Source organism: Macrosteles quadrilineatus, unplaced genomic scaffold (assembly GCF_028750875.1).
Source record: "Macrosteles quadrilineatus isolate MER2022 unplaced genomic scaffold, UCM_ALF_1.0 Scaffold_1__1_contigs__length_201487025, whole genome shotgun sequence".
In the NCBI taxonomy this organism is placed as follows: domain Eukaryota; kingdom Metazoa; phylum Arthropoda; class Insecta; order Hemiptera; family Cicadellidae; genus Macrosteles; species Macrosteles quadrilineatus.
In genome coordinates this window covers 122,301,897-122,329,595 of record NW_026542594.1, presented here as the reverse complement: position 1 = coordinate 122,329,595, position 27,699 = coordinate 122,301,897, and the positions used below count along the sequence as shown (strand labels likewise).

At 33.7% G+C, this 27,699-nt stretch overlaps 1 protein-coding gene across 13 annotated transcripts in view; it reads left to right on the top strand.

Annotated features, from left to right (window-relative positions):
* LOC128984115 (glutamate-gated chloride channel) overlaps positions 1-27,699 on the top strand; it is a 216,133-nt gene that overhangs the window by 165,065 nt on the left and 23,369 nt on the right. For all 13 annotated transcript variants that reach the window (XM_054403469.1, XM_054403433.1, XM_054403439.1 and 10 more), the window contains one exon: positions 4,499-4,633. In XM_054403469.1, the coding sequence (XP_054259444.1) occupies positions 4,499-4,633 (135 nt within the window). The remainder of the gene's footprint in view (positions 1-4,498; positions 4,634-27,699) is intronic.

The following is a 27,699-nucleotide window of genomic DNA, read 5'->3' as shown; positions in this document are numbered from 1 at the left end:
CTACTAATTAAGACCTTTAATTTGATGTGTACATTTACCTATGCATACGTTTATGATTTTCTTCCGACTTCTAGCACACGCTCCCAGAGGCAGCGTATACTGTAATAGCAATGCAAAATCAATGCATCTTTGAATAGTTGTCATTTTTGACTCGGTTGATCGTTTAAATTTGGGTTTGCAGCATTGTACTTTACTAACAAAGATCTTTAATTTTATGTGCATATCAAATGATGCTCAATTTAAGATGTTCTTCTGACTCTTGGCGGGCCATCCCCCTGAGGAGGTAGTGCATAACTGAATAATGTTTTTAAATGATTTTAAAAGCCTAGTAACTATGTACAAAGTTTTGAAGCATTGTCTTTATAACTTTTTGGAATATTTGACCGTCCATGGACTTTTTCTTCACCCTGTACATATATAGAACAGTGTTGTTAGTAAGGACCATCAATGCATAACATAAACCCTCTTCCAAAAGGTTGGAAGAGAATAAACATAAAGAACCTCTTCCAATATGTTGGGAGGCTCAAGCAATAGATGAAGTATAAAATACACGCAGCATATCCCATAGCCTAAAATAGCATATAGTTGTTCACTATGTCACTACTGGTTTGTTAAAGAGCTCCTAAACTAGATTTTAAATAGTTAATGATTGGTAGTCAAAGGGTTTTACTACTACTATTCAAATGACAAAGTCCTCTTAGGAGTTTTAGAATAACACTTCATGTTATGATTTTTTTGCTTTGGGTTAAACTAACAGATTAGAAAATAACATATTTACTTTAGTTCCTTAAAATTATACACACTATCAAGATCAAGAGAAAAGCAAAACTTAACCCAAGAGGATTTTCCATAGATTTTATGTGGTATTCCCAGATTCAAGAACAAATAATTAATTATGTTGTTTACCATAATTATAATACCAATGTCTTTATGTCAGATGTGACCCTACCTCTGAGCTCTTGTGATCATTTATGAACTACGTAGAGAGGTGTATCAATGATACAGCACCCTACATTGGTTTGGTCTTTATCTACGGGATTCTCTGCCAGGCTCAGAAAGAAGATTCCTAATCCTAGCAATTTAAAAGATGAAAACAACTTACCATTATATCATATGGTACACTACTTTTGAAAATTTGTACATTGCGTAGCAAACATAATCATTCTAATATTTATAAATACAATATCTTACATAGAAGTTAAAAAAAAAATAACAATGCATATATAAAATTTAACTTTCAACAAATAAATCAATACTACAGTAATACATGCAAGAGACGGAAGAAATCTACAAAAAATTATACATTTAACATTTAACCCCTAGGGGATATAATTTTGTACCTTCAACTCCAACGGTGCTCAGTGAACTCATCAACCGAATAGAACACTTGATTTTTTAAAGTCACGTTTCAGTTTTGTTTTAGAGGCACTTTCCAGACTTTTAAGCCTCTCAAGAGGACTTGAGAAGGAAGTTTAACTCAGCATTGAATAGGCACATGTTGAAACTGAAAGTCTATACGGCACTTTTTTTTTCTAAATGGCCTTTTAAAATCTCGCCTGGTAGAACCATCCCACAATTGTAATCCGAAGGAAAGATGTGGATGATTAAGTCCATAATAGCCTATGACCTGGTCTTGTATTGAACATGAAGGCTTAAGATTACACAAGGCAAAAATAAAAATTCCCCTTTTAATTTTTGAACAAATAATGCTATCTATATGATCTTGCCAGTTCAGCACTCTATCTAAGTGCATCTGTAAGAACTTTGTGAAATCAACCTCTTTCAAGCAGGTATCATCCACCATTACTGTGGGCGCACACTCGTCGTCAAGGTGACATAGGAAAAAAATTATGTACGTTGTTTTTGACTGATTTGTGTTCAAATTTTCGGAAATTGGATGCAGGTGTTTAAATTGAAAAAATTTAAAGTTCTAGAGCATCTTGGAATTATGTTTGAAAATAAAGAGCGTGTCATCTGCATATTGTATGAATTTTCCGCCATAACATTGAGGAGCAGATGTCATTATAAATTAAGAACAAAACTGGACCAACGATTGAACCCTGTGGGAGACCTTGACAAACCCTTAAGGTCTTTGATCTGCAAGTTGATACCTGTAGGTACTGGGTCCTACCCTCAAGGTAAGATTCCAGCCACAGAATTGGGACTTCACGGATGCCGCAAAGATCCAGTTTCCGTAACAATATGTTGTGACCCACGCAATCTGATGATGTTGTGAACCACAGCCACCTCTAATACAAGGCCGCGACGTTCGAACTGGCAACGCCGCAATCACACCCCCTCTGCGTCCGTCTTCACACGCGCTAGGCTATGAACATCAATGAGAGTATTGCTGCTCTGTATTAATGAATGAAAGTATTTAAATACGTAATAACATATTTTAGTAGATTTTAAGGTATGGTAAAATAGACAAAATTGTAATCTAGGTTGTTTATTTAGTGAAAAATTGCAACATACCGCAATATGTCTAAAACTAAAAATATACAAACATAATGTTTTTGGTTGCATTTATCGTATTGTAAGTACGATGAATGTGGAAATAGATGAACTTTAAATATTTCCTTTGTTAATTTGTTAATCTACACTATTATATAACAATCTCATGGTGTCTGTATATATGTGTGTTATTCAACATAGTAAAAACTACTAGACAGACAGACTGTGCTTAAATTTTACAAAATAAAGCTACTATACCAAGAATGGTTATACAGTAGGACTAACTTATTGCCACTTCAATATTTGTAGAGACTTTGGGATTTGTAGAGACTAACATCTAACAATTTGTTCAAATAAAATTAATTTTAAATTTTTAATAGGAATATTATGTTTTAGTCTACCTGAGGAAACCATAAGTTAGCGACAACAAAATTTGAAGTTTTCATTTTGAAGGCATACTGACTAAATAATTTATTTTCTTTGAATAATTACTAAGAAAAACGTTTGCCATTTTGTAAACGATTTTAGAAGCTAGGCCTCTATATGGCTTTCCACAATATTAATAGAATTTTTTATCACATCAACATTCAGACTGGATTCGGAGACTATGATGCTTTTATTGTTAGATGGTGCAGTAGGTTACATATTTTTTAATAGTAGGCCTACTTAACAGGAACACCGGCTTATTTCTTTGAAGTGGCATTTATTTAAGTTATTTTAATCACTTAACAACAGCATTTATCAATAAGATAGACAAATAAACAAGGAAATAGTACGGCATTACTACCTAAAACTTGCTTCTCGCGTCTATATTTACACGAATCATTGTCTTATTCTTACATTTTTTTACAAATTTAATCTAAGCTCATATTCGTGAAAAATGTTTCACACAAAAACGAGAATATTTTTTAGATGTCTAATTTGATCGAAGAATAGCAGAAAGCAATTAATTGTTGCTTACGCGGTGGATCAAGTAGAATCTTAGAACACTGTATGTATTATTCATTTTTAATTGAGCTATCGTAATTATTCTTGCATCCAGGCACATCACATCTATCTGGCATGCTGTAGTAAGAAGTTTAATGTCATTACTAATGATTAAAGGTAGTAGAAACGCGATTATGTACGTAGAGTACGCGACTCCTCCATTCACTGTAATGGTAAAACGACCGAACGCCAAGACACTGATGCGACGTTGCCGCTTTTCACTCGCCGCGGCCTTGTGTTAGAGGTGGCTGTGTGTGAACGCCTTTGAAAGATCGATGAAGAACTAAGTGTCTTTTTTTGGTGCTCCTTCAAGTAAATCTTCAATAAATTTATTTACCAGGTCTATCGTGGATTTTACCGGTCTCAATCCATATTGATTCTGAAAGAATATTATACTTTTTCAAAAAATATTGAAGCCTTGTGAGAAAGATCCTCTAAAATTGCTTATTTCTAAATAAGTTCTAACTGGTAAGATTGAAATAGGGTGGTAATTATTAAACATTTTTGGATAATCTTTTTTGAATATTGGAATGACTTTTTAAATTTTCAATCCAGATGGGATAGTTCCTGACTGAAGTGACAGATTGATGAGTTTGGTCAATGAGGTCAGTATAAGCAAATAAATTTGCTTAACTGTCCACATCAACCTTAACATTAATATCGTCCTTTTTTTTTTTTTGCCGGAAGATCATGAATGATACGTGCGACCTCAATCTCACTGGCAGGAGCTAAAACCATTGATGATAGCGGACTGTGCCAGAAATGACTGTGAAGAGGTGTTGGGTTTGTTTTTGATTTACATTCATCAACTGAATGGAAAAAAGTATTGAAAGCATTGGCGACATCGTCTGGGTTCTTAAACTTTCCATTGAGGTTTAGTGCAATTGGATTGACTTTTTGTATAATTTTTAATATTGTTGATAATAGGTATTCCATTATCAAGACATTATCTGAATTCTTTATTTTCTTATCAATGGCATAAGTCTTTGCTGCTTTATATTAGCAAGAACTACAGTATGTTCAAATACATCTTCCTTAGAAAGCAAATATTTTTTAGATGGTTGGACTACGGATGACCTTGTTTTTCTATGGAAAGAAGGGGATCCTGTGCAGGTGGTGAAAAATTTGCATTTGCCAAGATTCACTCTGGAGAAGTTTCTGACAGATTACTGCAACAGCAAAACCAACACAGGTCAGTTGTGTTAAAGTGACATAGACATTGAGTTTTCACTGTTCCTCTTACTTTTTAAAGGCATTAATTGATCCATCAGGTTTTAGATCACACCTGCTTCTAGCAAACTCTATAGCTAGCTACGTTGGGTGTTCAAGTGCTTCAAAGTCATGACAGCGTTGCATTGCAAGTTGAAGCAAGTCAACTTTGAATGTTTCTACTGTATTATTAAAAGTTATAGTTTTTTCTCCGTTGCTGTAGTATGTTTTTATGATTTAACACTACATAAATCCAGTGCTAAGTTTTTTTATAGAAAAATCCGAGGATCCCTGTGGTAGTACTGAAAGCTATTATGTGTTATTATGCTTTGAAAATTTAAATGGCCCCCATTTTGAAATTATAAGAAGTAGAAACTTGATGTTTTGAAAAAAAAATATTTCCTATTAGTTATCATGCACCTAACAAGTTTGAAGTTGGTACCTCTAGTGGTTCCAAAGTTATGTCAAAAATACTGTAAGCGTTGGACTTGTTTACCAGCGGTGTGTGGGGGGGTGTGTGCACCAATCTCCCACCGCAGCCAAAGTTTCCGTGGCATTGGTCGGACTACGCTTTCTAAAAACATTAGACCAGCGCTGCTCGTGTTATTTTACTTTTTTGCGTACATTTAAAAAAAATTTAAATTTGAATTTAATTCAAATACCATACAATGTAATTTTTAAGGGTTCTACTGGTATAATACTGTAGTTTTGGTACTGTAGTAGAATAATTAATTCTGATACAACTATGTTTTTACTTATTAAAATGTACACTAAACGATAAAATCATAGTATATTTCAATTTAATTGTAAAATTTGACTTATTAGGTGTAAACTATAACTGAGTTTATATAATTATGGAAACTTTTTGCTTATTTTCATATCATGTACAATAAATAACACCTCAAAATATCTGACGGTTTTTCCGAACACTGTAAAAAGGTTAATGGCTTGCAGTTATTTATTTTATATCCCTAAGTTGATATAACGAATGTCCGTCTCTTAAGGTCGTAAAGTATTTTAGGACACTATTTTATGACTGGATGAGTATTGTATTCTATCGTGTTCTATCGACTGTCAATTTGAGTTTATTGGACTGTGTTGTGGAGTTGATTAGTGTGGTTGAGTAATTATTGAGTGATTGTTAAAAATACCCGTGGGTTAAACAACTTTAGGCTAACTTAGATTAATATCATGGCAACCGCCCGTAACAAAGGGCAAGCCATTCACAGTGTAGAGAGGGAAATTATAAGACCAACAGGCGCCTATACACACTAACACACGGAAAACGAAGCGAGATAGGGCATATGTTTGTAGGATATTAAATATGTATTTTTTTGACCTAAGGAACATGGAGTTTCGGGAGAGAGTTTCAAAACACCCTGTATATGTTCACAGAAATTAAGTGTTACTGTTTTAATATCTTTAAATATTGTTTCAATTATTGATAAAGTTTTAATGTATTTTATTCCTTTTTTTCGCCACTTCCGTCTTGTACAACAGTTTGTCCTGATGTGTAAATATAAACATAGGTTTAAATATTTGATTTATGATAAAATTTTAACTTGTCTAATTAATATCTCACTTTTTAAGTAGTCCTTAACTAATTTGAACAAATAGAGTTTTTAGTCTTTGGGAACATCAAAATGAAAATGTTAATCATTCCTGGGTTTAGGTCTTACCACCCAGCTTCTTATTCCATCTTTTGTACTAACATTGTCTGTGTACAATATACTCGAGGAGAAGATTAATTGAATAGTGAATATGAAGTTAGCAGGTGGTGCAATACATGGTGTTTTTAAAAGAATGCCGGGATTTCAAACGGTCGTTGCTCGGGGACTATTCAAGATAATTAAACGATTTAAACGTCAAATTGAAGAGAAAAGAATAAAATTTTTTTCTCATTCTTTCATACAATTCGGAATGATTTAATAAAATTCTGATTTTCATCAATCTTATATGAGCGTAAAACTGGAAAAGTATGTACGCTCAGGGCGACCGGCGGGTTTATCTGATGTCTTAACTAAATCTTTTTGGCACAAAGACTATATCTTTTATAGATAACATTATAAAGTGGCAAATTTAGGTTTGTTAAACTGAAGACTTCGTTGGGCAATAGAATCTTTCGGGCTTCTGATGCAGAATTGTCAGATTTCTTCAACTATGTCATCGATTGTTTTTAGCCGGCAAGGTAAATAAATGTCTTTTCAAAACACTTTGGTGCCACAAAACTCACTAAACCAGTTCAAGTTTCTTTATCATCAAGTAGATTTAAATTTAGTTTAATTTAGCAACAGATATAAACTCTGCGAACTATAGATTACAATCTGTGTCTTCTGTTGCGCCTTAAACGTCGTACTGGCGACTGGAGTCAAGCGTATGAGTCACAATGGCAGCCTACCACCCTGCACTTGTTTTACGCATGCCAAGGTCAAAGTTTCCTCCCTTGCTACACGGGAAACAAAACTTAGTCATTTTAGCTTTAATTTGACGTATAAAACGTTTAGTTACCTTGAATAGTATCCAAGCAATTACCATTTTAAATCCTGGCATTCTTTTAAAAACACCCTGTATATCAGAACAATAGATATAGTGGATGAATATTAGGAAAATCGACCTAACAAATTCGGACTAAGTAGAAACTTTGCAGTTGTTTGGTAAGCCTAAATAAATAAAATCTCAAAAGTCCCCATAAATCCCTGCTGAGCTTCAGCCGCCATCTTGGAAAATGGCAGCCAATTTTCACTTTTTTGACAATATTTCACAAACTATTGGTAGGCCTATTAGAGAATTTTTGTAAATACAAAAGTTAAAGAACGTCTAAAAATACATCTTTTTTATATCACAAGGTTTGCTCTATCTCTAATGGTTATTGAGATAAATAATAAAAGTTAGTATTAAATAAAAAATTCCCATGTTATTCTTATGGAGGAAAATAAAATTGTTGCAGTTTGCTTATTTATGGATATATTTTTATCAAACTTGGCAAATTTAATTATTTTATACTAAGCTATTAATATTTAACATAAATATACACTTCAGTACCCTCCCTATAGCAGTAAACCTAGTACTCGTTAAATTTCAAGTTATTTAAATAGGGAATCTATCTTATATTTTTAGGATATATTTTAGTAATGATCCAGGTCTGGCAAATGGAAATTTACTTTTTAGACATATTAACTATAGTTTTCCCTTATTAATATAAGTAAGTTTAAAGCTCACTCACTATATTTTCACTACTATGTAACTACTTACATGGTAGGCCTACTGATTACTCCCGGTATAATTATTTTGTCGGTAAATATTAGGAAATTCTACCTTAAAATCCGGACTTAATGCGGCTGAGGCACAGCCGGTATTTTTGGGAACTTTTGCCATTTTCATCAACTAGTCTCACTGTGCTTAACTGTGCAAAATTGCAATTTAGTCCGGATTTTAAGGTTCAATTTCCTAATATTTACCGACAAAAAATTATACCGGGAGTAATAACGTAGGTACCACTTAAGTTTTTAGTAGTTACATAGTAGTGACAAAATCGTAAGTGGGCTGTAATCATAATACTAATAAGAAAAATGATTGTTGATATGATTGAAAAATGAATATCCATTTGCCTGACTGGATTTATACTAAAAATATATCCTAAAAAAGGAAGATAGATTCCCTATTAAAATAACTTTAAATTTAACGAGTACTAGGTTTACTGCTATAGAGAGGGTACTAAAGTGTATATTTATGTTAAATATTAATAGCTTAGTATAAAATAAATAAATTTGCCAAGTTTGATAAAAATATTTCCATAAATAAGCAAACTGCAACAATTGTATTTTCCTCCATAAGAATAACATGGGAATTTTTTATTTAATACTAACTTTTATTATTTATCTCAATAACCATTAGAGATAGAGCAAACCTCTATTATAAAAAAGATGCATTATTAGACGTTCTTTAACTTTTGTATTTACACAATTTCTCTAGGACCAATAGTTTGTGAAATATTGTCAAAAAAGTGAAAATTGGCCACCATTTTCCAATATGGCGGCTGAAGCACAGCACGGATTTATGGAGACTTTTGAGATTTTATTTATTAAGGCTTACTAAACAACTGTGCAAAGTTTCGACTTAGTCCGAATTTGTTAGGTCGAATGGCTTTATTATTCCTAAAATTCTTGGACTAATATTTGTTCTGGCTTTTGATTGAATTGCCAGTATCAGTACCCATAAACACATCACATAATAAATATTTAATATAATACTATATATAGGTGCAAAGATGGGGAAACGATTTTAGTTGGATTTAAAATTATTCAAAATATTAAATAGAGTTCATTATAAGTTTTATAAATAGTGAAAAGCATTCACTTGGAAAAAATTACCAAGAATAATAGATTTGTGGGTGTGGTTTGATTATATAGTATAGGATCTGAAAGGGGTTGAGTATGCATGGAAAGCCTGACGCAATTTTATTTCTGACTGTTGTTATAGGCACTATAGTGATCATGAAAATGCATGTTGTCGCCCCCTGGGAGGGAGGTATATGATGGGGGGGGGGGTGGCGCTTACTAAAACCTTTCTAAAACGCTCATAACTCGAGAACCCTTTTAGATAGAACATTGCAACAAGCGCCAATTTACTCATAACAATATGACATTTACAAAAGGTTATGATGTTTGAATTTGTATCTTAGTGGTTTTTTTAGTAATAGCATATTATTTTTTACTGAAGCGAAAATATTTAATAAATTACAAAAACTGTTATTTTGTAATAAAAAATTAAATGAATAAATTCAAGCGATTACATTTTTTACAGATTAGAAGTGTCAGTAAATAATTCTGAAGATAGACTATGGCGCTGTCCAGTGCCCACACACGTCGTTTAGATACATGGAATTTATAATTTGTATTACTATTTTTATCAGTATTTTTAATTACTCGGTATGGATCGCATGCTTAATGACGATGTATGGAGAAAGTCTTTCTTAATTTACCTGGATTTATATCACCTTATTATTTCCGATGAGGATTTACCTCCAAAACATGTTTCTTTAGCACAATATGAGCATCACTTCATCCGATCACAATTACTCATTACTGCTATGCTCGTCAAACTCGTACATTGCACTTGTTAATTTAATTAATTACCCCTGGTGCCCAGTGTCCCGTCAAAATAAAATTCTAGGTCAATTCCAGATTTTCCAGGTTCAACATCTCTAGGAAAACCCTTTTTTAAACCTGCTAGTACTTTTAAAAACCCATCAGCAAATATTGTGTTAATTTCTCATGATTGCGGCAATAACTGTGTTAATGTACCGCAAACGTGAACAACACCTGAGATTATTTCACATGGTAAAATCTGCGATCGTCGCCTGCAATTGTTTAAACTCCTGTAACTATTTTTTTGCGATCTCGGCCACATCTGAGATCATCTTGCAATCACGGACCCGTCTGTTATTAGTGATGGTTTCCAGCCATCGTGATTTTCAACTACGGAAAATGAGAAAAATCTGCGATTTCGGGCTAATTTTTTGGCTACTATTCAAACATTTAAATTGCCCGGATCTTTAAAGGAATTCATGTACGGATATGGTCAGCAGGAAACCCTGTAGTATATTTTTTTTACTGAGAGGGCATCTTTGGTTACATTTTGCTGTATTTTTCCCGGATAGACTAATGGTTTATTTTTTATTCAGGCACATTTCTTGACAGACTGGCACAGTATAATACTGTATCAGTATAATCAACTTCTGTTCAAGGTGCAGAGGTTCTTTTGATGTAGTTTGAGTGTCGGTCGCGGTCAGTTGATGTCTGGTATAGCACCATTGCAGTGACATAGGCTGGTCTTTTCCCATACATGATCCCTCTTTGAAGTCATAATTTTCTACTGCTTCATGAAGAAAAATGTCAGGATCACGAGGTATAATTGTAGGTAAACTCTCAGTTTTATTTTTTATTATTATATTCCTTGGCTGTTTGACTATCAATTCTCTTCAGGCACGGTTTTGATCACACCTTATACACCTTATATATTTTGACGAGCACTGATTTTGATCGGATGAAGTGATGCACGTATTGTGCTAAAGAAACATGTTTTGGAGGTAAATCCCCATCAGTAAAAAGGTAATATAATACAGGGTAATTGAGAAAAACTTTCTCCGTACGTCGTCATTAAGCATACAATTCGTATTGAGTAATTAAAAATAGTAATAAAAAATAGAAATCCCATCTGTATAAACAACGTGTATGGGCACTGGGCAATGCCATATTAACAACAGCATCTTCAGTTATGTGTATTTTCATCTTCAGTATTATTTACTGACAATTCTTCTGTTAAAAATGTAATCGCTTGAATTTATAAATTTTATTTTATTTTTTGTATTACAAAATAACTTGTTTTTGCTTAATATATTGAATATTTTTGCTTCATTATAAAATAATATGCTATTACTAAAATATCCCCGCCGCAGCAAACCTGCAGACTAAGTGAATTTCCAATTGCCTGATTTGATTTTCAAATAACATTAGGTTTATCGAGTACCTAGGTTTGCTGCCTACAGGGAGGGTAATAAAGTGTGTTTTTAGTAAAATATTATTAGCTTAGTATAAAATAAATAGATTTGCCAGGTTTGATCCAAATATATCCATAAACAAGCAAACCACAACAGTTTACTTATTCTCCATAAGAATAACATGGGAATATTTAATTTACAATTTTCTCCGTAACCAATAATCATACAGTAACACTTCAATATACTAAATTATTTGTTTTTTTTTAGTTCTTCAAAACGTCTAGAGAAAATTTGGGAAATTTTAAGTTTTGAGGGTCAAAAACGAGAAAAACCTTTTTTTACCCTATAAATCCCCCCATAAAACCCCGTTCCCATGGTCCGATCATGCTAGTTTGCGAACTTGTTTGAATAAACGTAGATTTACACGTTTGTACCAAATTTCATCAAAATCGGATCATTTTTTCTCGAGTTATCGTGCTAACGGACACACACATATAATACAAATCAAAAACATATTTAACAAAGTACCCTTTTAGTAATTATTTTAGTTTTCATGGCTGCATGTTTCGGAGACTAAGTCCATTATCATGTAATTTTTACCATAACCTCATTCTTTAAACTAACTTAAATTAGTTTAAAGAATGAGGGTATGGTAAAAATGACTTGATAATGGAGTTAGTCTCCGAAACATGTCGTCATGAAAAATAAAATAATTACTAAAAGGGTACTTTGTTAAATATATTTTTGATTTGTATTGTATTAGTAGCCTAAACATGCAAGAAAATAATATATATATATATAAATATAAATAACTTCTTGATCAGCATTGTACGTGTTATTAAATTTACGGAAAGTAAATAAAATGAAACAAAATTAATAAACTGTTTTGAAACAAAATTATTTTAGATTTAACAATAGATTTTATGAACAAACAGATGGTTTAGCTATGGGAAGTCCACTTCGGCAATTTTGTCAGAAATATTTTTACAGCATCAGGAAAATGAAATGTTAACAGATTTAAGAAAGAATCATGATGTAAAACTGTATGTTAGATATGTAGACGACATTCTTGTTATTTTTAGACAAGCCTAGGAACAAGAGCACGAAACGATGATGCATACACTTAACGGCCACCATCCGAACCTCACCTTTACCAACGAGTTTGAAGAAAACAAAAAGATCAACTTCTTGGACCTAAAAAACAGCAAGATCGAGTTTGACATCTACAGAAAACCTACGCAAACGGACACTACAATAAACAGCAAGTCTATCCATCCGACAATCCACAACACCGCATAGCCTTTAGATCCATGCTGTACCGAGCCTATAAAATCCCACTTAGCCAAGCCAATAGGAAGAAAGAACTGGACACCATTAAGAAGATCGCTCAAGTTAATGGATTTCGAACCAAGACAATAGAGGACATCACAAGAAAGACGAAAATAAAACTCAATAGACAGAATACACTACACAGCAGAACAACATTAGAAGAGATGAAAGAGGAAAACACCAGATATGTCACATTTAGCTACACGGGGACTACAACACAAAGGACTGCTAACAGATTCAAGAAATACGGAGTTTCGATAGCCTACAGGACTCAAAATCAAATCAAATCAAACATAATTTATTCCATGATAAACAAAAATTACAAAACAGTATTCTTAATGATAATGGAACTTCCCCACATAGGCGAAGCCTGTGCGTGGGGAACGAGTTATTATCAGACCATCTATATTATAAAATCTAACATCGTTTTAATAATAATTTTTACTATAAATACTAATTACACATTTACCATAAAGGAAAAAAAAACAATTTTCCTCGGCAAGAAATGTGCTCCGCGACTTGAGAATATAGTTCCGTATGTTTTTGTAATTTGAAGTGGTTTCCGCGCCTAAAAAAATGCTTTGAAGGTATTTTCTTGTTTATTAAGGTCGTGGGAATGTTTTAAAAACGTTTAAAAGAAAAGTCCATAAAGTTCAGAAATACCGAAACTATAAACACAAAATGACAGGTTAAATCGTAGTTATAATAGTCAATCAGCTGATCATAGTATTATTATCTTTAAGTGTTGCCAACCTATTTCCAAGCGTACACGGATTACGTGCATAATAGAACCACACTGTTTTGTGTTGTTTCGTTGGAATCCTGATGTGCGCCAAAGTATAAACCGTACGACAAAGTATAAACCGTACGACAAAGTATAAACCATACGACAAAGTATAAACCGTACGACAAAGTATAAACCGTACGACAAAGTATAAACCGTACAACAAAGTATAAATATGCAGCATTTAGCAGCTTTCTGTACTATAAACAGTACAAGGAAGCCAACTTTGTCGGGTGACTGTAGGAAAAAATATTTTTCGGTTTTGACAGCTCATCATGTAGTAACCAACCATTCAAGCTTTTGGCTTGCAGCTTTACCAATAGTTGTAAAATTTAACGGAGAACAAGGAAAAATGAATTTATGTATACCTTTTATTGGGATTATTTTGGCCAAAATCTAAAATATTGTGAAATATCAAAAATTAATTAAACTAAGCGAAATAAACAAAATTGTATATTTAGCTTACACATCCTAATAAAAGTTGGTATAAGGGTTCTCCTAGTTGAGAAGTATCTCATAATGGCCTAAAACTTCCTTCTTTTTCATTTTTAATTATAGAAAACAAGCATACCCACTTTTCTATGTTAACCTTATGGGGAAAAAATAAAATACGATAGCTCTCATATTTCTAAACACATATTATTAAAACTTGGTATATCCCTTCTTTTAGTTGAGTACTACTTGATTGTGGCCTAAAATATCCGCTAGATCGACGCTAGAAAGGTTACAGTATGAATGGCTACTAAAATAAAAACATATCTAGTTTTTTTTTTTATCAAGTATTCGTTTTCAAAAGATTTTTTTACCACAGTCAGTATTTCTGCACATAGTAGTAATGGTATCTCTTTAAAACTTAATATTCTATCTAATCACAAACACTTTTTCGAAATATTATTTCAATTTTAGGTCAAAACGTCCATTAGACAAACAAAAAGTTGGAAAAACTATATTTTTTTCTAAAGGATGGGAATAAGCAGGCTTCGTGCAACAGAAATGTAAACTAGAGATTTTAGGCCATAATCAAGTAGTACTCAAATAAAAGAAGGGATGTACCAAGTTTTAATAAGATGTGTTCAAAAATATGCGAGCTATCGTCAGTGGCGGATCCAGAGAGGAGGCGAAGGGGGCGACCGCCCCCCCCCCCCTCGGGCATACATATACAGTCTAACCTTGATATAACGAACCTCGATATAACGAATTCCTTGATATAACGAATATTTTTTAATCCCCTAGAACCCTCCATAAGACACAATGTATATTTTACCTCTACATAACGAACAAACCATAACACTGACCTTGATTTAACGAATTTTTCGTGATTTCGGCTAAAATAAGACACCTCAATATAACGAATTTGTCATTGTCAGAACCTCTACATTGCAAATTTAACCTCTGCATAACGAATTGTCTACGTCTTTCCCTCGATATAACAAATCCCCCACCCAATTATTGTTTTGGGAAAATCTGTTTATTTATCAAATGAAATGGAAAGGTCACGTCATCGCTTGCGCTAACATTCGTCTGCTCCGTTTTACATCTTTGTCTGCTGTCGCTGCGCGCGCTATGTTGCAACTGAGAACTGAACTGATTTCATTTACTGAGGACTGATGACGACGTAATGTTTAGTAAGCTATGATTGGGCGATATGGGATAACTATGGTGAATTGTACAATTTTTGGATAAAGAGAAAACTAAGAAAGAATATAAAAACAAACCCAAAGAGAAAGAATAGCAACATCGTTATCTTAACATTCCATTTACGACTGTTTTTATTATCCTTAAGATGGCTATGATTATACACTTTTATAATGACTTATCTAATAATTTATTGTTTTCAATACGATTTGTTTCAACTAGCAACACCAATGCTATAGTTAATGATTATTATTGACATTCCTCTGTTGTGATAAATCAGTACTGTACTGTAAGTAGCCTACCGGCCTATCACGAGCAGTAGCTTACAAAACTTTCTACTGTTTTGTTTTGTTCTTTACATGGTTTATGACTACGCAATGTAGTGTTTGGCTAGGTTTTAGGAGGGTTAGAACAAGCTGTGATTTTACACTTACAGTTTTTAACCTGTACCAAGGTCAATGTCATTGTCATGATTGCGCAATATTCAAGATCCCTCCCCTTTATTATGCCATGCCGGATAATTTAGGTTCTACTGTACAATGTAAACACTGTACTGTAAAGTATTGTAGCCTATGCTACTTTAATTGTATTTTAATGAGGTCAAATCCCGACCTATATTGACCGATGCTGGTTCTGAACCTTGACTTAGCGAAATTCCTGCAAACCTAACCTCTATATAACGAACCTCGTTTTAACAAAATCCTTGATATAACGAATATTCAGTTTGGTCCTTTCAGATTCGTTATACTGAGGTTGGACTGTACATATATTTTTTACTGCATGTAATACAGTAGTGCATACAAATTCCGTAAACTAATTTGTCACACTAACTTTGGACAAAAGAAATGGTATGAAACTGCCATTTTGGAGACTTAGTTTACATAAATTTTAAACCGCCTAGCCCCCTGGTTCGCTCCCCCCTGTTCTAGATCCGCCACTGGCTATCGTATTTTATTTTTTCCCCATAAGGTTGACGTAGGAAAGTGAGTATGCTTGTTTTTTATCACTAAACATGAAAAAGAAGGACATTTTAGGCCATTATGCAATACTTTTCAACTAGTAGAACCCATATACCAACTTTTATTAGGATGTGTTTAAAAATAAGCTAAATATACAATTTTGTTTATTTCGCTTTATTTTATTAATTTCTGATATTGTACAATATTTTAGATTTTGACAAAAATAATCCCAATAAAAGGTATACATAAATTCATTTTTCCTTGTTCTTCGTCAAATTCTACAACTTTTGGTAAAGTTGCAAGCCAAAAGCTTGAATGGTTACTACATGAAGAGCCAGTGGCGTAACAGATTTTTATGGGCCCCCCTGCAAACATATTTTTGGGTCCCCTCTCATGAGTTATTTTAGACCACCGATACAACATAATCAAACGTCCTCCCCCTCCTCCCAAGAGTAATTTTGGACCACTGATACAATGATCAAACATATTAATCATAAATAAAGTAGCAAATAAATTATGGGTTATGTTCCATAAAAGGTTAAGTATTTAAGTCATGGTTTGATGAAAAAGTTATAAGTTGATAAAAGTCAGGGCCCGCATTGTGGGCCCTGCGGGCCCTTATGTTACGCCACTGTGAAGAGCTGTCAAAAACAAAAATAATTTTTAATCTAGATTTTTTTGAAAATATTTTATTTTTAACACTAATACCGAAACCCCGGTCTGACAGGCCCACGGGAATTTTCAAAAAAGCATGTTGAAAACCCTGTTTACTTGGTAGATTCCATTCCCCCAATACCTTCCCCCCTTTTCCTCCCCTACCTATTGATATATCATTTGTTCATTTTGCATGGGTGCCGTGACCTTGACAGGTCGTCTGTTCATAACATGTCCGTCTCAGAAGCCCAGCGTTAGTGTATTTTAAAGCGGGGTCTCACAGACCGAGGGTTTCGGTTTGTGTGTTTCTAAGCGGGGTCCATTATTTTTCAAATGGGGTCTCACAGACCGGGGATTTCGGTTAACGTCAGCCTAGGTGGGGTTTCGGTATTAGTGTTATTAAAAATAAGTGTATATCTGACAATTTCAAAGCCAAAACGAATGCTTTGCAATTAAATGTCACCCGATCGTGCTATATTTAATGATAAAAGGAATTGCTTTATAGATCTGACTGAGGCATAGCCCTAAGGTAGGCCTGTAATTGAAAGTTACTTTTTTGACACTGGTTAAAAGTAGTTAAAATACTACCTCAACCTCACTACTGCACACTTTACTTTACTACTTTACTTTTAAAAAAGAGGTTGGCGGCCTCTTTTTACCTTGCATTTGCCCGTCCACATAGACTAACCGCCCGTGCGTGGAACGTTTACAGCAAAGCAAGGCGGTACAGTACAAAGGTGAACTGTACTGATAAATTTTAGTGGCAGTGACCAGGATCCGAACCCACGACATCGCTGCCTTGGGCCCGAAGTCCGCGACGCTACCGACTGAGCTACCGACCCACTAATTCACTTTATTCGGGTTGAAATTTTCATTAACAAAGGCGCTCTTGTCTTTTCCACAAAACACTGAGAAATAAGGACATTAATGTGTTACTAACAGACATACACACACAAATACAAAATTGAATTAGGGGATTCGCTACGCTTTAACCAAAGCAAATCACAAACAAAATAATTATTTGATAGTTTTGACAGTGTCACCAAGTTTCATGATAATCGTCTTTAGACCTAACTAAACTATAAAATTGGTGTGTAAATCGGTTGGCAAATATATAAATAAGTAAATAAATACACAGTCCACAAAGCATTGATACGTTATCAACGCCAAGCTTTAAAAATTCATGATGGTTTGCTAAAAAAAAATCTTTCACTAATGTTTTATTATTTTTATAGCATAAACTAACATTTTGGAGTACAGACAGAAAATACAAAAATTATACAGTAAGACATCAATTAAATTTAATAAGAAATAAGATGCAGCACTAACAATAACTATAGTTGTAAATAGTGATGTGTTTGTACGTAAAAATGATTCTTAATGCTACCACCGGTCTAAGGAAAAGTAGTAGTACCAAAAACCAACGTTTACATTTAAGAAAAGAACTATAGTACTTACAACCAATTCAAACTGTCCTTCTAATCAAACTGTATTATAGGTGTTAATCCGCTGGCAAATAAATAAATACACAGGCCACAAAACATGTAACATGTAACGTTAACAATGTAAAGCCTTGAACACTAAATAAATAAATAAATAATTCTTTATTGTCACATCAACGTTTTAAATCATAGCACAGCTAAAAAACAGATGACATTGTCAAAATTATTACTAACTTAACCTAATGTACAACAATATGTCTTATGCATAAAAAATGTTTGTAAACAAGTTGGCAAAATTAGTTAAACGATGACAGAAAAAAAAAATTAGTTTCTATGTCATACAAAATAGTCATATTGATTGGTTAGTTTCATTGAGGTCACACTGTAATACGTTTTGCTAATCAGAAAATCAGCAAGGCTGCTTTTAAAAGATTTATTATTAATTACATTTTTTAGAGTTGAGGGTAGTTTATTAAAAAGTTTTTTTCCCATGTATTTAGGTGTTTTTTCTACAAGCTTCAGTCGGTGTCTCGGATATTGGAAATTATTTTTAAATCTAGTGTTATATATGTGGTCAAAGTTTTCGCTAATGTAGTCATCAAAATTTGAATGCACCGCTAACAATGTTTTGTAAATAATCAAATTTGGAATAGTCATAATATTCAATTCTTTAAAAACTGTTTTGCACGAAGATTTCCATGGTAAAAAAGTCATAATTCTTATAAACTTTTTTTTAATTTTAAAAACTTTTTCAATTTCAGAGGCGAACCCCCAAAATTCAATTCCATACTGAACTATTGAATAAAAGTAAGCATAATAGAGCATGACAGAAGTTTTCAGGTCTATAGAATTTCTTAAACATAACATTTGAAAACAGGCTGAATTTAATTTTCCAATTACCGACTGAATGCACTTACTCCAGGTCAAGTGTTTATCAATATATAGCCCTAAAAATTTTACATTATCATCAGTTGGTTGAGATTGATCAGTGAGTGCCATTGATTGAGGTGTACAAAATCTTACAAATTTGGTTTTCTCTTCATTCATTTTCAATCCATTGATCTCAAACCACTTCCCCAATTCGGTTAGGCTTTCTTCAATTTTATGTTTTAATCCCTCATTGTTTTTTGTTTTAACTACTGCAGTAGTATCATCAGCATACAGAATTAGATTATTTGAAACATTTTTTGGAAGATCATTGATATATATAAGAAATAGAAGAGGTCCCAAAATCGAACCTTGAGGCACACCTATTTTAATTTTTTGCCATTCTGACTTTACTTTTAAATTATCTTTACAAATGACTGTTCTCTGATAGCGATTATTTAAGTAAGATTTCAACCATGACACTGAATTTCCAGAAAAGGGATACGACTCTAGTTTTTTAATGAGGATATCATGATTGACACAGTCAAACGCCTTGGATAAGTCACAAAACACCCCCATTGTGCTATGCGACTCATCCAAGGCCCATGACACCTCCTCAACAAAGTCTGAGAGCGCTCTCATGGTGCTTCGACCCTTTCTAAACCCAAACTGTTTGTTAGACAAAATATTGTGGGTTTCCATAAAAGAGGACATTTGGTAAGAAGCACATTTTTCAAAAACTTTAGAGAATGTCGGTAAAAGTGAGACTGGACGATAATTGTCTGGATTATGTCTCTCTCCATTTTTGAAAAGAGGTTTTAGTTCAGCATATTTTAAGTGTTCAGGAAAACTACTATTGAGGAATGATTGATTTATAATTATAGAGAGTGGTTCTGCAATGAATTTAGAAGCATTTTTGACCAAATTTAGTGGTATTTCGTCCCACCCTGATGATTTCTTTTTTTTGAAAGATTTAATAATTTTAATAACATCCTTCACGTCAATAAATTGAAAGTCAAATTTAGGGGTCTGTCTTTCATCCATTGCCTTTATTGTTAATTGTACCGCCTCACTTTCAGAAGAGGACAATCCAATTTGGTTTGTTATGTTTATAAATTTGTTGTTAAAATATTCAGCAATTTCCTTTGCATTTGTAAGAGATTTATCAGCCACCTTTATATTGGGAAAAGTAGACTGACTCTTTCCCAAACCCAATTCAGCTTTGATAATAGCCCAAGCAGCCTTACTTTTATGTTCTGAGTCTTTTATTTAAACTAGCGTTACATGATTTCTTAGATTTATTACACACTTGTCTAAAAATCTTTCTGTACTCTTTAACATAGTTAATGAAGTCAATATTATTTTACTCTTTAGCCAATCTGCTTAGCTCTCTTTTTCTTACACTAGATATTTTAATACCTTTAGTGACCCAAGGTTTTTTTTTTGTTTATGTTTTGGTTACTATAAAACTTTAGAGGAAATGCTTCCTCAAATTTACTTTGGAATTTTTGAAAAAAATTTGAACAGTTGATTTCAAAACAGTTATTAACAGATACTTCCCACTTTGTAGCTTGTATACTATTTAAAAATATATCAATATTTTTCTTGGAAAAAATTCTTTTCTTACATTTTTTATTTCTATTTTCTTTGTATGGCTTATTAATTTCACTTGAAATATTTATAAATAAAGCCCTATGGTCCGAGAGGCCCAACTCCAAATTCATTGTAACTGGAGATTTATATTTCATTTCAGATGTTAAGATGTTGTCAATACATGACTTAGATGAATTTGTAATTCTGGTAGGTTGGTAGAAATTACATTTAAATCCATATTGTTTTAACAAAGAAATAAAGTCAGATTTTTGTCTAGTTTGGCTACAGTCTTGTAAAATGTCAACATTAAAATCTCCTGTAATATATATGTTCTTGGTTTTTGTGGCCTTTGTTAAAAGTTTTAATAAGCTCTCTAATTTATAAAGAAAAAAATTAAAGTTTGCAACATGAGGTGTTCTGTAAACAGAAGCTACAATAATATTTAAACTTTCAATTTCAATACATGAAACTTCAAAGATTGATTCTTCATTGAAAACACACAAATCATGCCTTACACTATATTTCAAATTTGAGCTAATCAGTATACAAGAACCCCCATGGGTCCCTTCTTTTCTGCAATAAAAATGAGCTAGAGTGTAGTTTGGAGTGACAACTCAAAGTGAGTGTACACATCATCTGTACACACAAGAGTGAGTGTACAAAGTGACACTCACTATGGTTTGCTCAAAAAAACTGTCACTTAATGTGGTGCAGTACCAAAGTTATTAATATCCCTTGGTTTTTTTTAGTTTTCAAAAATCAAAGTTATTTCCCATTAATAGCATTATTTGTAAGCAACTTTTAATGTTAACATATTAATGACAGTTTGAAGAAACCACCTTTATCCAAACAAAGGTTTCATATTTAAAAGATTACGTAATCTTTAAACGATAATCGGTACATATATCTAGCAAATATTCGGAGGAAATGTGACAAAAAACGCACAAATCTGGGGTTTTGGACGTTTGTAGTTTTACTTCTTAAGTAGGAAAAGTACCGATATCGTTGTTGAAATGTAAGTACTGTAAGTAGAAACCAAAGTGACACATTGGAAAAGGGAGTTTAGCTACATCTGTAAGTTAAACCTCTGTTACGATCACAGCGAAATCAGAAAGATCTTCCAAGATCGCAGCAACATCCACGATCACCCACTGCAGTTGTTTTTTTTACTTTGCACTTTACACAACTGTCCTTGAAGCGCCGTCAATGAGTAGAAACCTTTTTTGTAAGCTATTGGTGACGATGATTAAAAAAATGTAAGTTTCCCAGCACTAAAACTGATTCGCAGTATTTTCCCCGGTTATCAAAACTCAAGAACAATCGTTGCACTTGCGATTAATTAAACCGGTTAAGTAAAGCACAACGTTTTTAATCTCACATGGTTTGGATATGCTAACAAAACTTGATCGGAAATGGTTGCGGTATTTGTAAACAACTTTTAATGTAAACATAGCAGTGACAGCTAGAAGTGAGAACTAATCCAAACAGCTGATCGTTATTTCATAAAAGTAATAGTAAACATTGGGATAAAATTTGACAAAAATCGAACAAAATTGGGTTTTTGATGGTTCGTTATTTTGTTTTCAAAGAAGTGAGGCCATGTTTTTATAGCCAAAGACACTCTCACCATTCCAGTAAATACAGAAAAATGATTAGAACCTTGATCGGTACTCTAGTTTTCTAGGAGTAGGCCGCGTAAAATGACATTTTGGCGTTACAGACGAAACCACAGAATGGACAAACAGACAGACAAACAGACAGAAATTGAGATAAGACTCGTTTCGGCTTTCTTAGACTATGAAACGTAAAAATAACCAAAAACTGCATGATTTCAAGTAATATACAGACAAAACTGTAATTTTATTTATATAGATACTCATAAGGTTAACATGGGGAATTATAGAGCCACTGGGGCGGAGCCCGAAAGGATTTTTGAGATAAGAATATGAGAATTGAGATAAGAATAATAAACTACAAACAATTATTCAATAGGCTATATAATTAGAAATTAGTAACCTACTTCTGGACAGGCCTAGACAATGATCCATACTGTGGTTAAAGGGGACTTCTATAAGGCTAGGTAATTAATTATTTACTTATTATTATGGTTTTAACTGGACGTATGTATAGTCCGTGGCTTGGCAATCAAATAACAGTATTTATATAGGATAGGCTACTGTTATCAACATTTGAAATTGCTGAATTGTTACCAAATTACTGTTTCACAAAATGCAGATTCCATTTTCAGCCGAGGCATTAAAATGAGGATTTGCCAAACAATTATTAATATTACAGATTGTATTTAATGATATACAACTTTTCACATTTCATAAATTACTAGCTGGCCCGACAGACTCCGTCCTGTCCTAATGTGGTTTTATGTCAAATGCTCGTTCATTTTCAAGATGAGCTTGTTTGCATGGCTCAATCACGTCCTGGTTGAAGTTTGTTTGCTACGCTCACTCGCCTTTAGGTTGGAGCTCGTTCGCTGCGCTCACTTGCCTTCAGGTTAGCTCGTTCGCTACGCTAACTCGCCTCCAGTTGAAGTTCGTTCGCTACGCTCACTCACCTTTTGGTTGCAGATTAGCTGTTGTCATAAAATAATAGGGCTGAACCCTGTTGGTAAACCGATTAACTTTTCAATGCTATTGAACATCACAGAATCAAATTGTTTAGTTGAACCAGCTGTTATTGAGTACTCATAAGGTTAACATGGGAAACTCCAGAGCCACTGGGGCGGAGCCCTTTTGACGGATCTGCACCAACCTTCACAAAAACCATCCTTGAATAATCCTTAATAATGCCTGAAAGTTTCATTAAAATCTGTCGAGCGGTTTCGGAGTCCATAAAGGACAAACAAACAAACATACAAACAAATAACATACATTGGAGTTTATATATATATATATGTTAGTATTGCTATGGTCAAAGGTCCAAATCCAAATGTTCTTTTCTTTTGGTCTGTATGTAGTAATTTGCTAGAATCATTGACTTTATATAAAGTCGATGCTAGAATACTGTAGATGGTTTGTTAAGACCGTATCATAAACTAACCAACACAAGTAGACTTCTCATCCCATTGTAAATTTTGAAGCTCGTTTTTCATGTCTAGTTCATGTATGCCACACTGGGCGATAGTGTCGACGAAATTTTGTTTCTATTATTTTAGGGTTAATTTCTTGATTTGTGCTTTACTGTTTGGTTAAATAACTAGGGGACAATTTATTGTTTATGATTAGATCGTATTATTTGGTTAAACGAGGTTTTAAATGACTGTATTAACGGGAAACAAATTGTAAACAAAACACGACCTCTACATAAACCGTACAGAACTAACAATAAAATTGTCTTCAGCTGTTCCATTAGGATGAGAAATCTAATAAGGGATCTATGACCATATGCAAGCATTTTTGAAATTGTTTCCCCGTTTAACCAAATATTTGCAACAGTTCATAAATTTGTATATTAATTAAATAATATATAAATAGCCTATTACCAGTTAATTAAGCCTAACAGCCTATTTAAAATGTATTATGTTTATAATCTATTTCAAACACAAGCTAAAATAAAATAAATATATGTATAATTAAATAAATCTCATAAAGCCAATTTACACAAATGAAATTGCATATAATATTAATTGACCTGAGTGATTAAAAGTGAATATTGAACTTCAAGATCTAGAAGACCTGAGTGCATTGTTGCTGTAGAACATATGTTAGCAACTGGACTTCCTCCTTCTTCTGCCATGAAATAGCCTGGGTGATAGTTTGAAACAAATTTGTGTGGTTTTAATATTAATATGTTCTAATAAAAAGTGAAAGCTAGACCAAAATCGTTTATTATTTCAAATAGGAAGAAGATCTGGAAAATTGAACTTGGTAATCCCCATCTAATTATTATAGACTAGCCTATTTAGGTGTTGGAAATTTGTGAACATTATTTCTCAGGTGGATCGAGTAACCTCATAGTTATTAAAGCCTATTTAAAATCTTTGATTCAAGTAAAATCTTTTAGTGAAATTACAAACAAACAGACATTAAAATTAGGCTATAAGCCATGTGCTTTAAAGACTAAATTTATCAATTTGTTTTTGGAACAATCCTATCTAAATTTAATATAACATTATTTGGTAAAGAAAATAATCAAAAGGCTATCACTTTATTATAAACTAGGTGGCGTTCGCAGAGGCATCCACAAAATTGAGCGGAGTCATCAAGGGTTTATATTATATTGTTTTGGTTGGTCATACTGCAGTAATACCAGTCGTTTTTAATGCATGCGTTGCGGGTCTAAAGTAGCAATTTTACTCTTTAGGAAGTAAAAAATTGTGTTTATCCTCTATGGAGTAAAAATAGTTTTAATCCTCAATGGAGTAAAAATAGTTTTTATCCTCTATGGAGTAAAAATAGTTTTTATCCTCTATGGAGTAAAAATCAGCTGTTGTCAACTCAGTTGTAAATTTCTATTATTTAACGATTGCATGTATCGAAATATGTATCGATTCGTGCTTCGAAATTATTTTAACCTACAGTCTACAGTCTCTTCCTAAAGCGTTTTAGCTTTGCAGATACATTAATCCATTCCCACACTCAACACGCTCACCTTTACTACTTCCTTCACCACCCCCTACGTCGTGGACCTATTTCCTTCTCTTCCCATAACATTTTAGGATTGCAGATATATTAATGTAATTGCCAAAGACAATTCCCACACTCTGCACTGCAAGCCTTGCCACTTCCTTCACCATTTCCTACGTCATAGACTCGTTTCCATCCCTTCTCATAGCATTTTTGGATTAAAGATACATCAATCTAACTGCCACAGACGGTTTTCACACTATGCTCATACTTTACTACTTTCTAAGCCTTTTTCTACATCGTGGACCTGTTTTCAACACTTTCCATAGCAATTTAGTATTTTAGATACGTTAATCTAATTGCCACAAACATTCCCCACACTCCACACTGCTAGCCTTTACTACTTCTTCCACCATTTTCTATGTCGTGGGGATGCTTCCATCCCTTCCCATAGCATTTCAGCATTGCAGATACATTAATTTAACTACTACAAACGGTTTCCAGTTCCCACACTCCACACTGCTCACCTTACTAATTCCTTCACCACTTCATACGTCTCGGACCTTTTCTCTCCCTTCCCATAGCATTTTATGATTGCAGATACCTTAATCTATGTCATAAACAGTTCCTATACTCCGGACAGCTTGCCTTGACTACTTCCTTCATCACTTCCTACGTCGCGGACCCGTTATCCTCCCTTCCCATAGCATTTTATGATTGCAGATACCTTAATCTAATTGTCATTAAAAGTTCCCACACTCCGGACAGCTTGCCTTGACTACTTCCTTCACCACTTCCTACGTGACGGACCTGTTTCCCTCCCTTTCCGTAGCATTTTATGATTGCAGATACCTTAATCTAATCGTCATAAACAGTTCCCACACTCCGGACAGCTTGCCTTGACTATTTCCTTCATCACTTCCTACGTCGCAGACCCGTTATCCTCCCTTCCCATAACATTTTATGATTGCAGATATCTTCATCTAATCGTCATAAACAGTTCCCATACTCTGGACTGCTCGCCTTTACTACTTCTTTCACCACTTCCCACATCGTGGACCTGTTTTCCTCCCTTCCCACAGCATTTTATGATTGCAGATACCTTAACCTAATCGTCATAAACAGTTCCCACACTCCGGACAGCTTGCCTTGACTACTTCCTTCATCACTTCCTACGTCGCGGACCCGTTTTCCTCCCTACATCGTGGACATGTTTCCTTCTCTTCCCATAGCATGATAGGATTGCAAATACCTTAATATAATGGTCATAAGCAATTCCCACACTCCGGAGAGCTTGCCTTGACTACTTCCTTCATCACTTCCTATGTCGCGAACCCGTTTTCCTCCCTTTCCTTATAATTTTGGGTATGCAGATACCTAAATTTAATCGTCGTAAACAGTTTCCACACTCCTGACTGTTTACCTTTAGTACTTCCTTTAACACTTCCTACGTCGCGGACCTCAATCTAGTGTCGTCATTTGATTATTTTATGATCCATACCACCGTTTATGTTCTAATATCTGTGGGAATAATGCTATCAGCTATTTATTTATCTACTGCATTCAAAAGTCAACAGCTGATCATATGTCTTTGTTTATGTGTCAAATACTGCTTCCATAAGGATTACATTGAAACTCTGAGACCCAGTGGGGCGGATTCCTGAGAGTTATTTTTAACGCCATATAGATGTTGGCACTAACCGATATGGTCTTTATCACCATCTAAAATTTGAAAACGATTGATTCAGCCGTCTAGGAGGAGTTTGCGTATTACGAAATGCATAAAAGTCGACGTATAAGAGCTTCGCTCGCTCCGCTCAAAAAAGGTCTCATAAATTAAAAGATAGCAAGGAAATTGGAAAATAAAGAGAGTTCCTAGCACTAACCCTAAACCCTGAGGTTGCATATTCCAAAAGATAAAAAATAATATGGTACAACACAAATAAACAACCCAATCACCTACCTATAACCATTGACTATATAACCACAACTATATAACCACAACATTGGTTATATAGTCAATGCTATAACCTACACTTTACCTTCCTAATCTAACCTTACTTCAAAACACTTAATGTAGTCACGAATACTCATAAACCCCAATCTGACCTTCTCCAAATGCCTAAATTAGATCAGTGTTCAATCTGCATTTTATTAATAAGTATAATAACTTACTGTACTGTCGATGTAGTTCAACATATAACCTGTGAGGTATTATTGGATTAAATATCGATTTCGATGCGGTTCGATATATCACTTATTAAATCCTTTTTCTAATCAGCTGGCAACACAAATAGGTGCCCAAGAGTAAGTAGTCACCGGTCCATATCACTCCGCTCCTTGTTTCTTGACGTGCGATATGCTCCGCGCATTGAGAAAGTAGTTCCGTATATTTTCGCAATTTGCAGTGAATTCCGCGCCTTAAAAAAATGTTTTAACGGCATTTTCTTGTTTATTAAGATTGTAGGAATGGTTTAAAAACGTTTAAAAGAAAAGTCTAGAAAGTTCAGAAATACCTCTTGTTTACATTTGTCTTGTTAATTCATAAAACTGTCATGGCTACTTTAGTCCCATAAGCCTAACGTTAAAAATTGTAAATTTTAAGTTAGTTTTAAACTGCATTAGCATTATCTTATTGTAATTTGTTTGTTTACAAACCATCTCCCTATTAGTCTAAGTAATCTTGTTAAGTTTGGCTGTAATGTGT